General features: G+C 38.3%; 1 protein-coding gene across 1 annotated transcript in view; it reads left to right on the top strand.

Annotated features, from left to right (window-relative positions):
- Nucleotides 1-17,149, top strand: part of LOC145981787 (uncharacterized) — a 45,009-nt gene extending 27,860 nt beyond the window's left edge. The window contains exon 3 of the mRNA XM_083115205.1: nt 15,191-17,149. Coding sequence (XP_082971331.1) covers nt 15,191-16,094 — 904 coding nt within the window. The 3' untranslated portion in view covers nt 16,095-17,149. The remainder of the gene's footprint in view (nt 1-15,190) is intronic.
- Nucleotides 17,150-19,156: the final 2,007 nt, after the last annotated feature.

Below are 19,156 nucleotides of genomic sequence, written 5' to 3'. Positions count from 1 at the left end.
TCCACCAAGCTTTCTGAAACCTCGGAAAATATGCGAACTACAGGCGCTTCCCCGTAAGTAAGCCTAGCGACACTAGCGCCACTGCGTACACGCCAGGGTTTCAAATGTCTTAGTGGATCTACCAGTTGGGCTGAAAAGTTCATAGGCTGACTCATAGATGGCGTTACTAGAATTAAATTAATGTGATTTTTACTTAGTACTAACTTTCAAAAAATATGTGTATAAATTTCACAGCTGCCAGATAATTAGTTCGTGAGATATAGCATTGTGAGTGAAGCAGCTTTTGTTATTGTGAAAAAATGGATAAAAAAGAATTTCGTGTGTTAATAAAGCATTGCTTTTTGGCGAAAAAAATACTGTTGAAGCCAAGGCTTGGCTTGATAAACATTATTCGGACTCTGCACCAGGAAAATCAACCGTTGAGAAGTGGTTTGCTAAATTTAAACGAGGAGAAATGAGCATCGAAGACGATGCACGCAGTGGACGCCCCAAAGAGGCTGTTACCGACGAAAACATCAAAAAAGTCCACAAAATAATTTTAAATGATCGTAAAGTGAAGTTGATCGAGATAGCTGAGACATTAAAAATATCAAAGGAACGTGTTGGACATATTGTGCATGAATATTTGAATATGCGAAAGCTGTGTGCAAAATGGGTGCCGCGCGTGCTCACAATCGATCAAAAGCAACAACGTCAAGACAATGCACCGTGTCACAAATCAATGAAAACGATGGCAAAATTATATGAATTAGACTACGAATTGCTTCCCCATCCACCATATTCTCCAGATCTGGCCCCCAGTGACTAAAAGAATGCTCGCTGGAAAGAAATTTATCACTGATGAAGAGGTAATCGCCGAAACTGAGGCCTATTTTGAGGCTAAAGAGAAATCGTACTATAAAAATGGCATCCAAAAATTGTATGACCGCTATAATCGTTGTATCGCCCTCAAAGGCAACTATATTGAATAATAAAATCGAATTTTGTCAAAAAAATATTTTTTACTGTTAGCCTACGAACTTTTCAGCCCACCTGTTATACCATATACTGAGGTGAGACAACATGCATAGATTGGTCTCCATCCTAAAGTGATCCAATTGCGCCATAAAATATGTCGGGAGCAGTGGCGCAACCACAAGGGGGAACAACCCATCCCCCACCTTGGAAGGATATCAATTCTAGGGGGGGCAAACATTGACGGCCAAGGCCACCTTCAGGAGGCACAGAGGGAATATTGCCCCCTCGATTTCAAATTTTATGCAAATGAAAATACATTTCGTAAACTTGCTCGCTTCGCTCGCAATCACGTCGCTCCATGTTGTATGTGTAAAACATATGTTCTGCATGAAAGTAACACATTTCATAAATGTCCAAAAAGAATTATATTAGTCATTTTGTCGTTCAAAAATACAGTTTGTGTGCTTGCCTTCCATTACTAGCTAACGTGCAATTGAACGTGTTGAAAAATACCAGGAAATTATAATAATAATCGTTTATTTTAAGTGTTGAACACAGTATGAAACCTAATACAGCACTAAGTCAAATACAAAAGTACAAAGTTGCACGAATAAAATACGTAAGCTGTAGAATAACATAACATAACAAGTTAGCATATTTACACTTCAAGTTACAGTTTTCAACGAGATCTATTACATCTCTGATACTAATAATTGTTTATTGTTATATACTATTGTGCAATTAACTGTGTATTGTTCTAATAATAATATTCATCATATTTATTGAAGTGATGATAACGATCGAACAACAACTATGTTATACAAAATTAAAAAATTGAATACATTATTATAAAATAAAACAGTGGATCCTACAATCTATTACATCAACATAAATTCAAATTGTAGGTTTCAACAAGATCACTAAAATGGATCCAAATAACAAAAATTATTGAACATTAAATAAAAAAGGGTTAAATATTATCTTCCCATCACCCCAACAAAATATTATTTAATAATATCTATAGTTATATAATGCCAATAATAATAACAATAATAATGCCATTATTATTGTTCTTATTATTCCTATTATTATTATTGGCACGTTTATCCTCCTGGTACTTGCCCCCCCCCCAGACAAAAATTCGTGGTTGCGCCTCTGTCGGGAAGGCATGACATACAACATTAAAGATATGTATTTCACATGGATTCGTTGATTAGCTACCTGCCAGAATGTCTAATTAGCCGAATAAACATCTAACGGTTATAATGGATGACGAAAATAGTATAATAAACACAGACGTTAGTAACATCTTGCAGAAACACTCAAGTCCCCAATCACTCTGATGTTATACGTGGTTTTGATAAGAATCACGTGCACTACAAACAGTTAGCAAATAAATTATAATTGGACCGTAAGGAACCTTTTCTTTCCGGATTAATTTAAATACTGTCCAGGAACCTTTCTTTCCGGATCAGTTTAAATACTGTCCAAGTTCCTCATTGAAATGAAACAATATGCAACTTGGACTGAATTTTCAGGAGAACTCACTAACTAATGTTAGCCTAGAGAAGTATGGCTTCAGAAACTGTTTATTTCGAGTGTTACATATTCTATTGAGCTACGTGGCGTAATATTTTTTCTCGCATATAATGCCATTTCACATATGTACAGTGAAAGGAGGGTTAATATTTTGTGTTCGTATAATGTTTTCATTATTTGCCACAATGTTTAAAAATGAATATTAATAATAATTATTTCCTTCATAGAACAAAATTGCAAATAATAACGGGTATAAAAACTTGGATCATTGAGCAATGTTGACTTTAATCTTTAATGTTCGGGCAGCATTGTAATATCTGGTCGATTTTCAGACGATTAAATGAAGGAGCATCAGCTATCGGTGCGCGTTCGAAATTCCTCTTTTGGCACCGGCGAGATCAACCTGTTTCGATTCCCCGAGCAGCGGATCCTGTGCTCCGAGCAGCCAGCCAACCGGTTCTGCTCGAGTAGTGCGCTTGCGGGTGGAGGGGGGCAGCAGTTCGGTGACATGCAGTGCTACCAACTTTGACATTGTGTTTACAAGGAGCTGCTTGTCTCCCGACCACATACCAGCGACATCAGCCACGGTTGGCTGAGCGGCGGCTGAGGCCGAAGCCGGATGCAGAGACACCTGCCGTTCGGTTCACTGACTGATGCCATCAATTTTATGCAACGCTTCTGCCCAACGACAACATGGACAGTGAAGCACCTGTGCTCTAGCACAGATTGCAGGAAAGAGTGAAACATGAATCACATAAATGATATGCAGTGATTTAATAGATTAAACCGCAGTTATTACATTTGTTAATTGACATACTTGGAAGGTTTATAACGAGATTGACTGGCTACTTAGGTTTGTTTATGATCAGCAAATTATAAAGTTTGCAAAAGTTCAAGGGCTGTTTGATTGACTGATAGATTTCATTTGTTTTACTTCGTCAAGTATTTCAATACAAAGAATACCATATCCACCAAGCTTTAATAATGCCCAGCTAAAATTATAGAAAGTTAATATAAGAAATACCAAAATGACAGACAGCTACATTAAATATAAGTCTGTTGCCACGCGCGTGTCAGGAGTAAGAATAAGCGTCAAATGCGCTCCTGCCACGCAATTCGTCTGCTAAGAGGATGTTAAAAATCTTAAGAACAGATGAAGACGAGAAAAACGCAAGTTTATGATTAGTGGGAATGAATGTACAGGTAATTTAGAACCTTTTTTTTTAGAAAACGTTTAGCGATATTATTTTAATGCTAACAGAACCTAACCTAACTACGAGAGCATTTAGGTTTATTATTAGAAGAATGCTAAGGGGCCTATTCTTAAAACATTTTTGTGTAAGTAATCGCTAAAACTTCACAGTATGTGTTACAGACGTAATTGTTACATACCATGATGAAATATCATGATAAAACAAAGACCGTGTCTGCTGCCACGCGCATGTCTCTTTTGAGGTTACAGCAGAAACAGAACGTGGCAGCAGACACTACCTAAATATAATTCACAAACAACTAGCTAGATATAAAATAAGATGCTTTTTTTCCACTTTTGGTTTATCGCGAAGATGAGGATCAATGATAATAAGATGAGAGATGAATGAAGGGACAATCGCCAGCATACATGGATGACACAAAACGAGTCCCGCAGAAGATTATACTGGCTGTGAGTCTCTGGCGTACGCAGAAGGGGCTGATGGGATTACAGCCGTCTCCGTAACATTTAGAAAATCAACATTTTGAAACAAAAGCAGTGAAGAACACGGGGAAACTCAGTGGTAAATACGAATCAGGCACGTATCTAGAAATATGTTTCGGGGGGGGGGGGGGGCGAACCAAGTGTTTCAGGAATAATAATACTTAAATTAAAATAATTATGTTAAATCAAAGTAATACAAATTACAATACGTCAATTAATATTATATTATTATTACTCGAATAGGTAAGGAGATAACAGCGCATATTCATTACGTAGATAGGAATAATTTACATAAAAACAAGTGCCCTGGCATTGAAATTAATGTCAAATAGATGAATAATTAAATATTTATCGAATAACAAAAATGATGTTACATGTAGTTGGAGAAAAGTAAGTTTCTGATTAATATTTTATGCATATTATTTTGAGTAGTAGTGTACATAAATCTTCTTTGCAATGTCATTCAAAGCCGTATGATCCCAATATATAATCCTTGTCTTCCAATAAGTTCAGAGGAAATAATACAACAAATATTAAACTAGTATATTTACACTATTTAATTTTCGTACTTAATAAGTCTTTCGGGAGGGGGTCCGGACCCCCTAAATATGTTCTTGGTGCGAATCCCCCTTAATATGCCCACCGATTTACATTTTTCATAGTGGAAAGTTCTAATTATACGAGATATCTTATTGTGTATGCTGCTCCGTTAGAAAGCAGCTGTGTACTATAATCTTCACAATTCCAGCCCCTCCTGGGGAAAAAAATCCTTCGTCCGCCAATGCTGTGAGGCCAGGCATCAGAGTCTCGTTAGTCTGCAAAATTCAGTCCAGGGTGTACTACTTCGATTAGGTTTATTTCACTTCGCTTTTCTGACACTTGTAGCTAATCGCGAAGATGAGGATGTGTGATGATATCGTGAAATTGATGAAAAACCCTCAACAAAGAACGCCCAGGCCGAGATTTGAACCCGGGACCTCTTGCGTTGTAGCACATTGTGCTAAACACTCCGCCACGGGTACCGACTGCTTACTTGGAATTGTGTTATTTGGGTGCTTGTCAGTGTTGCCACAATCTGAGGGCACAATTTCCCTTTTCAAGGGCAAAATTCTCTTTTTGGATCAATTTTTCCCTTCACCTAAACAAATATAATAATAATAATAATTATTATTAGCAGTGGTAGTAGTAGTAGAGCAGCAGCAGTAGTAGTAAAATTTACGTTGGTCCATGTTCGTATGAATAAAAATATTACACAAATTTTTACATACATGTCAGCTTCATCGCTTTCTGGTCAATGTCCCAAGTTTGAACCATGAACCACAATCCTCATAGTTACAATTATCCGAAGATACATAAAAGCGACGTACAATAAACTCAAAAGAAATATAAATCGATACAGGCTTATATTCAAGGGAGCAGAAATAAGAAAGAACAGAAAAAAAATAATAAAAATAAAAATGTGAATATGAAACGAACTTAACATAAACTGCAATAATTTAGAGTCAGAAATTGTGGTACGATAGGTCACACTAAAAGTTTTTAGACATGCGCAAGTAAAACACTGGAGACCAAAAGTATGAATGCTATAATTTTTCAAAGTATTCTCCATGACAGTTGATACACTTGTTCATCCGCTCAAACCAAGTGTGAAAGCACTGGGACCACACATCTGCAGGCACCTCTTGAATGCACTGAACGAAGGCGGTGACTGCCTCCTCGGGAGTAGGAAATGAAGAACCTCGTAATGTATCCTCGATTTTAGGGAACAGGAAGAAATCACAAGGGGCGAGGTCGGGACTGTAAGGAGGATGAGTCATTTCTTCGATGTTGGAGGCTTTGAAGAATTCAATTGTTCGTACTGCTGTATGGCTGCGCGCATTGTCTTGATGAACAATAATGCGACTTCGTGGGCGTTTTTCACGAACTTTCCGTACGATCTCCGGTTAACAAACCCTAGTGTACCATTCAGCATTAACGGTCCGACGTCCCTGTAGCGGCACTGTTGCAATATGGCCCGTGCGACTGAAGAAAGTGGCAACCATTTGTTTGCCAACACTTCGTCCCTTCCTGACTTTTTTTGTTGGTGGGTCTTCATCCGGGAAGATCCACTGCGTCGACTGTCGTTTGCTCTCGGGTTCATAACAGTACACCCAAGTTTCGTCACCTGTTAGATGTCATACACTGCATTTGATTGTCCTTGGTTAAATTTGTCCATCATTTTCATGCACCATGTGACCCGTGCCTGCTTTTGCTCCTGTGTAAGATGGTGTGGGATCCATCTGGCACAGAACTTCCTGACACCAAGGCGGTCATGCAGGATCGTTTGAACCTGACTCATACCAATACCCAGTGTTGCACTAATAACTGCATATGTCACCCGGTTATCCTCCTCTATCATGCGACGCACTCTGTCGACGTTTTCTTGAGAAGTTGCTGTCACAGGACGACCATCACGTAATTCATCACTGAGTTTCTGACGTCCACGTCGAAATTCTAAAAAACAATTAAACACAGTCGCACGGCATGGGGCTTCCTCCTGAAATGCATTTCGGAGCCTTTCATAACATTGCTGCTGCGTTAAACCTGCTCGAAAATCATAAAATATCATTGCTCTGAAGTGCTCCCGTGTTAAATCCATTTTACTGTACACACGACAATAATTGACTAATTTCTGGCACACAACAATTAACAACTATAAATTCTGCAGCATTATCACACTTCACAGACTACTAACTTCAACATATCCTAGAGACAATGTATTGCTGCAATCAGTGTTGCCGCATCTAAAAACTTTTAGTGTCACCCACGTATTTTTAATCGAAATTCCCTTTTCCCTCGTGGCTAAAATTTCGGTCCGAATTTCCCTGCAATAGGGAAATTTTCCTTCATGTGGCAACACTGGTGCTTGTAGGAAGGTCGCCCCTTCGAGAGAGGGGGGGGGGCATTTGACTTCTGGCGCTAGTAGACGAAGTACAGCATGCATTACCCAATGACTTCTGACGCGGTGGATGCACATTGTACAGTGCTTCGTATTCAATGATGTTCGTATTCGACTCTAAACTGTAGGTCCAGTCCTAATTTGCGTATCTGAGCATAAGTACACTTAAAACTGACTTCCTTTCCTGATCTTAGTTCAATCTTGTTGGTCATTCGAGTTCTTGCGGCTGGTCTGTGCACCTTCACATGTCCTCATCAAAGGACACCCTACTTGATTTAATACCGGTTATATTGCTGTATATGGATACGGTTCACGGGATCAGTTTCCTGATCTTGAGGGCGAATCCTAACGGTGCACATGTTCGATTATTTTTCCTGTTATCGATTCATGGATTTACATATCGATTCTCAGATTCAATTACCCATTCATACATTTCAACTACTCTACTGTGTCCTGCGCAATGAGTGGTTGTGTGGGGGAGGTGTGTGCAGTCCCTCTTATGCCCAGCTTTCCTAAAACAAAGCAGGTACCTTCTTTTTCCGCCTACAAGACGCATCTTTTCTTTGAAAAACACTATCTAAAATTTAATTACACGGCATCTGACTGCCGCGCGAGAGACCCGGGTTTGATTCCCGGGGTTGGTGATCTATGGTCGGAATTTTTCTGGCCTTGGCCCCGCATGAAGCGGCTATGTGGCTCACTCAGCCTCAAATTAATGGGTACCTGGGGGATAACGGCGGCCGGAGCGTGGTGCTGACCACATCACCTCCAAAATTGCCTAAATAGAGAATGTGCTCCCCCTCTCCCCCCCACACAGAGCCTTCACGGCACTGGTGATACATTCACGGGAACTTTTAACTTTTTTACCTTATAGTGCAAAGGTCCGCCAATACATACGAAATTGGATTTCCATCCAATGGAAGCTTCAAGGATAAATGCCTTTCAGGGAAGGTTGTGGGTTGGGAAAGTTGCTTCTTGCCTTATCTGCTTATTCTGTGTTTATTTATCAGTAGCGGGTTAACTGTAAACATGTTCGAAGTCAACAGGTTTAGGTGACATTCAGTTATCAAACTCTTAGCGCTGGTGTAAATATATGTAAAATGCCGCCTGTACAAAATACTTAAAGAGTTTCATTCTAAGTTACAAGTTGTGCAATATGCAAAAGGGTGTGCATAAAGGTATTTTGGGCCTCGACCTCTTGAGAAAATGATTCGTGAAGAAAACAGTTAACGATGTGGGGGCGGAGCCCCCAAATAATTTTGCTTTAGAGGATCTAATGTATTATTTTGCTTCTCTTGTAAATTTTACTCAGAATTGTGCCACATGAACTTAACTTTAAATACACATTTGAAATGTTCTTGTCTTGGGGGGGCTGAGACCGCTAAACCATCAACTTTGGGGGGGGGGGCTATGACTAGAGACAGCAAAACACATGACTTATTACTATATACTAAGTATATTATGAGTATTGTTAAAGTTTTTACTAAAAAGAGTTTCAAAAGACGATGTGCATGAACTAGAGTAGTGGATGAGACTTTTGGGCTACAAATGGCTCTCACATGACATTCAGAACGAGATCATTGATATATTAGAAAGATCTGTTTTGCGCTCCGTGGTAGCAGATATAAAAAGTCGGGAATATTTTGCTATTATGGTTGACGAAACTTGTGAAATATCCATTCGTGGACAATATTAATATTCTGCATTAGAACTGTGAATAAAAATTTTGATATTTTTGAGGAATTCATGGGCTTTTACGTGATTCCGAACACTGACATCAAAACTTAATAAAGGGAGAGAGTGAGTCATTCATTAATTTATTTCAGTGATCAGAGCCTCCCCAATAATTTTGACAATTTTCACTATGAGTGAAAGTGCAAATGAAGTTAAATGCTTACACGGTGGATGAGAATAAAGTGTGACATATTTTTATATTTATTGCATCTTATAGTCCGAAAATACGGTACCTGAAAATATGGTAAAATATTGACCTGGCTACTGATGTCACACCCCTTTCCTTTCCCTTTGGCATCTGCCGCTGCTACTCTAAAACCTTTGTTAACTCATCATTGGAGAATTAGTGTCACAGTTACAGTTGGACTTCCAGGGTTCCGGGTTCGATACCCTGTGAAGGCACATTTCACAGTGGTTCGGATCCCACTTTAAACTCTAAGTCCAGTCTCTATTAGCCTTTCCGTGGGCGAAATGAACTTGATACAAACCTTGTACTATTTAACCAAGCAACGTTGTCTTTATGATGTTTTACTGATAGTCTGTTTTGGACAGGACAGGACGGAGGGGTTAGCGAAACTTAATACAAAAACAAGGATCATATTAGAAACGAGAGAGATTGAAAAGCAACTTGGAATAACTAAAATACGGATACAGAAAGAAAATTCTCGCATAAACTGTACTTTCTCCCCCCCCCCCCCAATTGTGTGTACGTGTAAGAAAACTCAAAAAACTTAGCTCGACTCTTGAATCCTGAACAATTATTTCTCCACTCTTCTTTATATCACCAAAGGTTGATAGTTTCAAACATTGAGATCCGCTATGGCTTCCTATAAATATATACTACATTGTAAAAACTCAAGAAGTAGTTACTATTACTACATATCGATTGTGTGTTATTCTAATCAAGGCTTAATAACAATTTTAATTACGACATATCCTTCTGCACAGAATAAGTATCTTTAAGAAGCTAGATTCAGTAAGTGTTGTACTCTTTCTTCATTTTACTGTGCAATATGTGATAATAACAGTCATATTTATAATATGAAGTTGTATATGTATAACAACGTGCATCAAAATGTGACTTATACATGGTGGTAATATTTTAAGACATGCAACGATCAGAAGATTCTATAGAAAATATTCAACTTGTAAAACACCATTTCAATGACTTGTTATTTAATTAAAATGTTGTCCAAGAAAATTCTACAAATTTACAATGTTGCACTGCATCGTTCAAAATTGTCTGAGAATTCCCTAGAGACTTCCCAAAATAAGCCAGGTTCAAGCAAGCGTTATCTGACCTGAATCTCAGATTGTTATTTTCCTGTAATCTCCTCTTATTCGACGAAAACTCCACTCCAGACACTATTGTTGTGCCTTTTTCTTTTTTTTTACCTTTTCAATAGCCTGGAGTATTTTTGAGGCAACCGCAAAGGCCCTCCTATTCTACCTGTACTTGACTCGAGCAGTCACAACACAACAGACCGGTTCCCCTTTTTCCCGGAGCAGGCAACGTTGTCAGATGGTGAGCGCCGTGTTATCTTCCAAAGAGATATTCCGCTTCTAGAAGGATCTGGCGCCCACGCTCGGCCACTCTAAATACGTGTTTTTTTCTTCCTCTCTTCTCTTGGAAGCTGCTACCTTCCTCCCCCAGTTCTGGTGAAAAAGTGAACGCTCTTCCCTCAGCGGGCTTTGTACTGTACGTGCAAGGTTGTTGCATCGACTCTTGTTCATGGCAACAGGACTTTGCTCTCTCAGCGTCCAGTGCAATGCGTAAATATTATGGGGCGAATTGTCCATCACAGTTTACATTTCCTTTTCCCTTTCGTTGGCGTTTTGTTTGAATTCTCTAACTTCGCATTGCGCTAATGAACATAATGATGGACAGTTTGACTTGTAATAGATATTGTTGCTTTCTGCTCAGCAGCAATTTCAATAAAGCTTGATAACAGATTAAATGTTCTTCGAAAAGCGCTGAAATTTAGTTCAGTATAACCACAGATCAAAGCAGATGGTTTGGCTGAATAATAATAATAGTAACTAAACCAATGCAAAATAAAGCACTATGTTTTGAATGTGGTGAAGTAAAATATATATCTTCTGAGCAATAAAATCATCATGATGCCACGAACACGCAGGTAACCGGTTCTGTTCAGTGTACAGTGGAATGCACAAGTATTGTTCAGCAAATTGTCCATGACTACTTTCATTAATTTTCTCATGCATTCTACTTGTTTTTAAGGATTTGTATTTTTTTACGTACGTTGGTACAGATGCTATGAGAAGCTTGTTTGACATTTTCTTTTATTTGATGCAGTTGTCATTGCGCCGTAAGACAAAAAGAATAAACATGGTGATGGACAGTTTGCTTGGTAATACTTATGAATCCCACTGTACCTTTTAACCAAAGTATCTAACCAACGCTGTTACTTTCAACAGTCATGGCAACAGTGATTCGTAGTGTAACTCGAAACGTCAAATATGTCCAAATATTTCTTGATAATAAGATGGGTATATGCTGAACGTTTCACAATAGTTCGATGTAATATTGGATTGTACTTGTGATGTTTGAAAGCACGGATGTTTATTTACTTCATGAACAGTTTACATTTGTAGAATAATTTGTATTACATGTATTATATTGTTGTAGGGGATTGTAAAATAATTCCTGACAGAGATGTTGTCAGGAATGAATGAGTACACACAAAATCAAGAATGTATTTACAAATATTTTGACTTCGTTATAGTGCATCAACTGTTAATGTAATGCTGATGCAGTTTTGGTGCATCAAAATATACACGGAAGTGCATAAAATAGCACTTTTATCAGCTGTAGTTTAGTGTAATGCAGTAACTGTGTCAATTGGGTGCATTAACCTTGTTTTGATGCAGTTCAAACTCTATGCGTAGTGGTAAATTCACAGTCTATGTGCATATATATCACCACCGACAATGACGTCAGGCCTGTTTATAATATCAAAGGATATTTGTGAACACTGCAGTACGAATCATCTCTTCTTTAACAACGGTTTACTTTGGTTTCACCACTTCAACTTTAATTCATGGAGATTGGGAGGTTGAGATCCCACCAAAGCAGCCTTGGAACCTTCCCGTCAGCTCAGAAAAATAGAACTGGCCAGGTTAAAAGTGGGTGGAAGTAGGGTACAGTTCTTTTGTTGGAGGAAAGACGCATCCACAGTCTGTTGTTCGACGCCTCGAGGAGCGTCCTTCGGTTTCACGGCCCTAGAGAAGAAGATTCCACTTTGAGATTTTGTTCGACAGCACGAGATGGATGGTCACGCGACTCATGTGCATGGACCCCTTTTCTGTTCTGACAATTAGGGAAATATTCGAGAACGATTGAGCCAGCTTTCCTTGTACAAGAGCATTTCCTTCTTGCTTGATGACCGCGAGCGCCCTGCGTGTTCCGAGGCTGATTTGGGATAGTCTCGAGGAATTCTCTGCGTCGGTACCCCAGGTGCTAAAAAGTGCCAGAAGCTTTTCCACGAAGAGCTTCCCCTTGCTCACAATGCACCAGAAGAAACGTCTTCTTCACTCTCAGAGCTGCGATACTTTTAGCACCATCAAATGACAAAGACGTAGTTCGTTGCACTAGCTTTGAACTGAATAATGTCTATCAAACGTTAACCTATAGTACACGTGAACGACTTGGGTATAAATTCCATTCACATCACCTTCTCAAATCATTTAAGACACAGAGTGTACAGCGTACGTGCACACGTCCCAAGACGCAGGTTCGAATAATGTTTTCCTCAAGTACAACACGATTCACAATTGTATAAAACATTATGTTCCACTGGCAATTTACAACAGACGTTCCAAATCAAGAACAGACACGGAATATTCAGACTTTTCTGATTTTTTAGCACATCTACTTAAATGTCCAAACGTACAGTGGGATCCATGAGTATTACCGTGCAAACTGTCTATGACTATTTTCATTGATTTTTCTTACATCCTGTGTGTTTTTAAGCGATCAATTTTTATGTATGCTGGTGCAGATGTTGTCAACAGCTTGTTTTGAGTTTTCTTTTAATTCTTGAAGCTCTTATTGGGTCAAATAAAGTGCACGAACATGGTGGTGGACAATTTGCACGGTACTTCTCATGGATCCCACTGTATATAGATATTCAAATTTCTGAAGTCCACTCTCCCTTTCCTTCCTAACAGTAATTGTAAAGCTCTCATCAGCAACTAGTACTGTATCGTGAAGGAATGACGATGTTTCATTATATGTAGTATGTTAGAAGACTACATTTCTTTAAATTAGATGAACTATGATCTTTTGTAAAAATCTTTCAATACTTTTTTTTTTACAACGTTGTATTATAATGTAATGTTCTGTTTTTACCTATGCATCACGAATACAGATGTTGCTTTCATCATAACCCAGTATTACATTATTTTTTTTACTGTGTAACAGACATGCAACTTAATTACATTTTAATATTACAAGCCTGTGTTTTCTTCTACATGTGGTCTTATTTATACTCGTAGTGTTAATTTCATGTTTTTAACTTGTTGATTAAATATATTGAACATCCGAACAGAAATCTGTTAATAAAACATTGCTGAAGGAGATATTCAACATAAAACATTACCCGTAAGGTCTAACTTTCCTTGGCTTTAAAAATGTAGCTTTAGTGAACATCTGTCAATGATTCAAATGAATTGTTAGTTCCTTAAAACATACTGCATTTGTTTTATTTCATTAGCAGAATTTCAACGCCATATTTGTGTATCAAATGCCAAGTTCAAATTAGTATTTAAAATAACAAAAGAGTGTCGCTCTTAGTCTTGTCTACACCAGAATACTAGAAATTTGCCATCACGATATGCTCGTGCCACATTTACTTGCCATTCGTCTTGCTTTCTAGCCGTAAATGAAAGATTGGAGCCAATTGTCACTTGGCAGATAAACCCTAAATCAAGAAATAATTGCTCGTCTTTCATTTGTTCAATGACTATTTACTTTCGTAAACTTTAAATGCTGTCAGTGGAAATCTTAATATCAGAATACCAGAATTCAAGCACTCTTGTTGATTTTTACTTTGCGCATAGAGTTCTAAATTGTAGTATATTTTACGTTCTTGCAATTGTTTTCTTTTATCCCATTCACTGACTTCTGCCTTTGCACTTACAAGTTTTCTAAATATCTTTCCTGGTTTCTCTTGTTTCATTTGTTATCCAATTCGTGATTGGCTGTATCCATACACACATTTCGTCCTCGGCTGTGAAATGTTCCATTTTCATTTGGTCTCATATTTAAATGTTCTCCCAAATCTACCTTTTTGATTTACTATGGAGTTATGTATGAATATTTACATATTCACTAATACTTATTGCTTCAATACATATTCTTGTTATTATCTATCTACACTTTCTTTTTAGCTCCTAAACAAGTCCATTATGCATAAACCAGTTTCTCACAATACTGCATTTGTTACTCGGAACATTTTATGAAAACTTATAGCGCAATCTTTGTCAATATTCAAATCATAAATAATGTCAGAATAATAATAACTAATACTTTATAATTGCTAGAGAAATCTTAAAAGTCATTGTTATAATTCAAATTCATATTTGCCATAAAATATGTTATGAACATGTATGAAAACAAATGGCCAAATGACCTTATCGTGCATATGCCATATATCGCCCAACAAGGTGTTATACTGTGTACCCTTACTGCTGGACAGTTAGTGTATATTGTAAACCTAAGTAGTTAGTAGTTTATAAATAACTTTATCCTTCTTTTTCATGTATTTGGTAGAGATATGTAGTGGACCATTAAGCCTTGTTTCCATGATAACGAAAAACTCAATATGCTGACCAAGGCAGAATTTATTGTATTTTAAAACTAGTGTTGCCCACGGGACGAGACGGGACAGGCTTTTAAAAATTCGGGACGAGACGAGATTGATCATGTGTCCCGAGACAAACGAATATTTTCGAGACGAGACAGCATTTCACAGCATTTCCACGAGACGAGACAGGCCAAAGTCTCGTCTCGTGGGCAACACTATTTAAAACAAACTAAAGTTACGTTTCAACCTTCTAGCAAGAGTTATCTTCCTGTTTTGTACCTTATTTCATTTGTATTTGGTACAGATTCTGAGGAAAAGAAGACCTTGCTAGAAGGTTTAAACGTAACATTTAGTTTAGGTTTTAAAATAAAATAAATTCTGCCTTGGTTAGCATATTGAGTTTTTGGTTATGTAGTGGAGGATAATATGGGGCACGATTGTGATATTTTGACTTGTGGTTGCTTATTACTAAATCCTCGCGTCTTGTGATCGTTCCAGGTACATCCATTCCAAAGAGAAGCCGTTCAAATGCTCAGAGTGCGGGAAGGGCTTCTGCCAATCGAGGACCCTGGCCGTCCACAAGATCCTGCACATGGAGGAGTCCCCCCACAAGTGTCCCGTCTGCAGCCGAAGCTTCAACCAAAGGAGTAACCTGAAGACGCATCTGCTCACGCACACGGACCACAAACCGTACGAGTGTACCAGTTGCGGAAAGGTGTTCAGGAGAAACTGCGACCTGAGGAGGCACGCCCTGACGCACGCAGTTGGAGACGTTCCTCCGGAAGTCGCCGGACTCAGCTCCTCGCCGTCATCCTCCTCCTCAGTTCAGCCGCCGCGTCTTGTTCCCGGAAACGCACCGGAAAGCATTCACAAAGAGATGCCGTCGGGGTCCAGCCTAGGTTCTAGCCTGGACGCCCCTGGACCTAGCACGGCGAGCAGTAGCGCGGGCAGCAGTACTAGTTCGGGAAGCACTCTACTTAGGGAAGATCTTTTCCGCTCCCAATACCCACACTTGGCTAGAAGCTCCACAATTCGGTGTGCCCCGCCGTTTATGAGGTTAGACTTGGATAGCCACTTGAGAAGAGAGACTGTACTCTCTTCCTCAAAACCAGCTACAATCACAAGCGGTGAAGTTGATAATGAACATAGAGTAGTGGATCGAGAACCTCGTAGGCTATTTGAGGAACCTTCGTCCTCTTCTAGAAGACCTTCTACCCCTAAAGTTCAGGAAACTGCTACGTCAACATCAACTTCTGTGTCAAACTCCTCATCACAGAGTATAAGTCAGCCCCAACCTGGTCCTAGCGGCAGTAAAAAAGAGACGACGGTGGCGCCGCCGCCGGCAGCCCCTAGAAATCCCCCAAAACATGGATTTAGCATAGAAGAAATCATGAGAAGGTGAAAGGGGGGTGTCATATCCTCCCACAGTGATGTTCGTTGGTACAAGCACCTTTGTGTTTCCACATATGTGATCTCTGTGATACAGTGTAGCAGTGAGTCCTCCTTAGTTCACATACGAATCCGTTGGCCTCCTATACTTTGCTTCGAAGTGGCGTTTGTTCATCTGGTGGCACCAAATATGAGACTCTGTGACTTTCCTTTCTGTAATTTCTTCAACCTCTGAGCAGAAAAAGAATTACTTGAGTTCTTCGAATCACTTCAGAATGTAGATCCCCCCCCCCTTGAAAGCATTTAATGTTTTAATATTTGATTCGATGCTCTTGTGATTGTCAAAGTAAATATAATATAAATGATGCACTTTTACTTTGCAAATTCTAACTACTCGCTGCTGACATCTTCGTGTATAATATACTATGTTTCAGTGTAGATAAAAAGGAAAAGTCGACTTGGATTCAAGCAATCGGATGTTTCATGTTAGTTTCCAGTATTTACATTGTAGTTTATGAATATATGGTTTAACTACCATGCAAGTCCGATAATAAGGATGGTGTTGCAGAAGCTTTAAATAAAATGTGCTCATTGATTGCCACAGAGCAACAAAGATTATAGACACCGTGGCACATCACCCCATGAGTTGTGTTTCGTGTGTTTTCTATTATGGTAAGTTCTGTGAACATGTCACGTAAAAGTATATATTGTGAGTATAAATACGTAATCCTTAAGTTGTAAATAAGTGCAAATGTGATGAATGACTTGAATGATAGATAGACTGTGCTGCTAATGATCTCCTGCCCATTCCTACACATGTACTGAGGAAACAAGAGAAGGTGCATCCATATGACACAAGCGCTATTCTCTGTATTTGCATGTCATTTTGAAAGTATAAATTTATACATGTTACTGTTATTGTCGAGATTTGCACTCAATTTTTTCTTTCCAGAGAAAGGTTTTGTACATACTAAAGAGCATTTAATGGAAAGTATTGTTCTCCCATCATTTAATTGTTTGCTGATCTGCGTATCATGCGCTGCTGTCTGGTGAAGCTCAGTAAAAAACTTGGTATAATAAATGTTGATTCTAAGATGTTTATTTCATTTTTTAAAAAAAATCTATATATATCATGGAATGTAGCAAACAATAAGAGACAGGGGTAGACTTTCCTATCATACGAAAATGTTAGCTAAACAAGAGGAATATTGGATCTAAGACAACAACAACTTTTCATGTTTGTAAAAATGAAATTAAACAGTAATTGACCTAGCACCAACATTAATACCCAGCACTGATTAATATGGAACAACACCTAACCAGATAGTAACTATATGAGCAATTCAGGCAGACTTTCGATAGGAAGTAGAGTGGGGTGCATTAGTATTAAGAAGCAAACTGTCCATCGCCATGCTCATGCACCTAACGTCAGTTTCAAGAATTCAAACAAAATACTATGCATCCTGCTGCCAACTTCTGCACCAGCATACTTAAAAATATGTTACTTTTAAATGATAATAATGTTCATATATATTGAAAATAGTCATGGACAATTTGACGAGCAATACTTGTGCATCCAACTGTAGCAAAACAGAGTGTGCATATATGCATTGTAAAAACAGTAAAACGTCGAGAAAAAAATATAATAATCTCACAAAATTAGCCACAAGGCCAATATATTCGAATTACGAGTCAAATTAAAATTGAATTTCTATTGGAAACAAAAATGAGGGATCGAATTATTCTTCTGACATTCCTAAACCCAGCGGTCTAGTTCCGCAGCAATATCGCTTTCCATCTATACGGATCTACCCCAGTATGCTGCGGCAAGACCAACGAAGCTAATCTTAATCTTTGTTAATTGTCTTGGGCCCTGTAAATTCTACTCATCATCATCATCATCTATCAAATAAGCGTATGATAACGACAGAGATCTATCATCTCGTTCTTCATAATGTTTCACAAGGAGGAAAGATCAGCATGAAAAGAAATAAGATCAGGCAAATTATCCTTCACCATGTTCAGTCACTGTATAGAACAAAGGTAATAAAAATCAGTATTCGGGAACTTTGGCTAGATATCACTTAATGTCGGTGCGAGCCAAGAAAAGAAGAAGAAGACTGTTTTACGTCACGTGAAGTTCAAGAATCTAAAGGTGTCAAGGAAGACATTTCTACACCAGCATCATAACAATTCTATTCCTTAAAAACAAGTACGATATGAGGAGAAAAGTTAATGTAAGAGCAGAACGGTGGACAATTTGTCTGCTAATAATTATGCTTCTCGCACACATTATATGTAATACAATTGTAGTGGGAAAATATATCTTACGGCATAGAATAAGTTCACAAATTCAACCTTATTGAAAGTTGTATTGGTTCAGAAGATAAAAAAGTTAATAGAAGGCAAGAAAATAGTTGTAATATCCAACTGAGACTATTAATGTTTAGTGATGAGTAATTTAGTGGAATTTTAGGCAGTTCCCTTTACATTCTAAAATGATGGCAAGAATGAAGAAACACATTGAGTTCGGACGAGTTTCAGAAATAATTCACTTGGAAAATCCTTGGAAATATGCTTAGAATCTAGTAGAGTGAGATGCATAAGTATGATTAGGCAAAGTGTCCACCACCACGTTCATTGTCTCTGTTTAACGCAGGGAGAGTGAAGAGTTGAAATAAAACGCCAAACAAGCTGATGACAACTTCTGCACCAGGGTAAAATATATTTCTTACAAACACGTTGAATTGAAAAGAAAAACTAATGGAAATAGTCATGGACAATTCGCCCAGCAATAATCATGCGTCACACTGTACAGAAGTTTTGGTTTTGCGACTTCATTATCGAGCGACAGTATAAAATCGAAATCAAAGTATACAAAGACAATAGTATAAGCATGTCCACATAGTTCATTTATTGCAATTTTGTATTATTTCTAAAGGGAACGATGCTTATTATGGAAATTACACAAATCTTCCCACAAGCAGTGGTTTCAGGAAACTGTCGTGATTGGACAATAGGAATGGTTGAGATTGAGAAGTAGATGAGTATGTAAAACTCGAGATGAGACCGGAA

Source organism: Lepisma saccharinum, chromosome 30 (genome assembly GCF_977018435.1).
Source record: "Lepisma saccharinum chromosome 30, izLepSacc3.1, whole genome shotgun sequence".
NCBI classification, from domain to species: Eukaryota; Metazoa; Arthropoda; class Insecta; order Zygentoma; family Lepismatidae; genus Lepisma; species Lepisma saccharinum.
The sequence above is the reverse complement of the archived record's forward strand: the minus strand, read 5'-3'. Positions and strand labels throughout refer to the sequence as shown.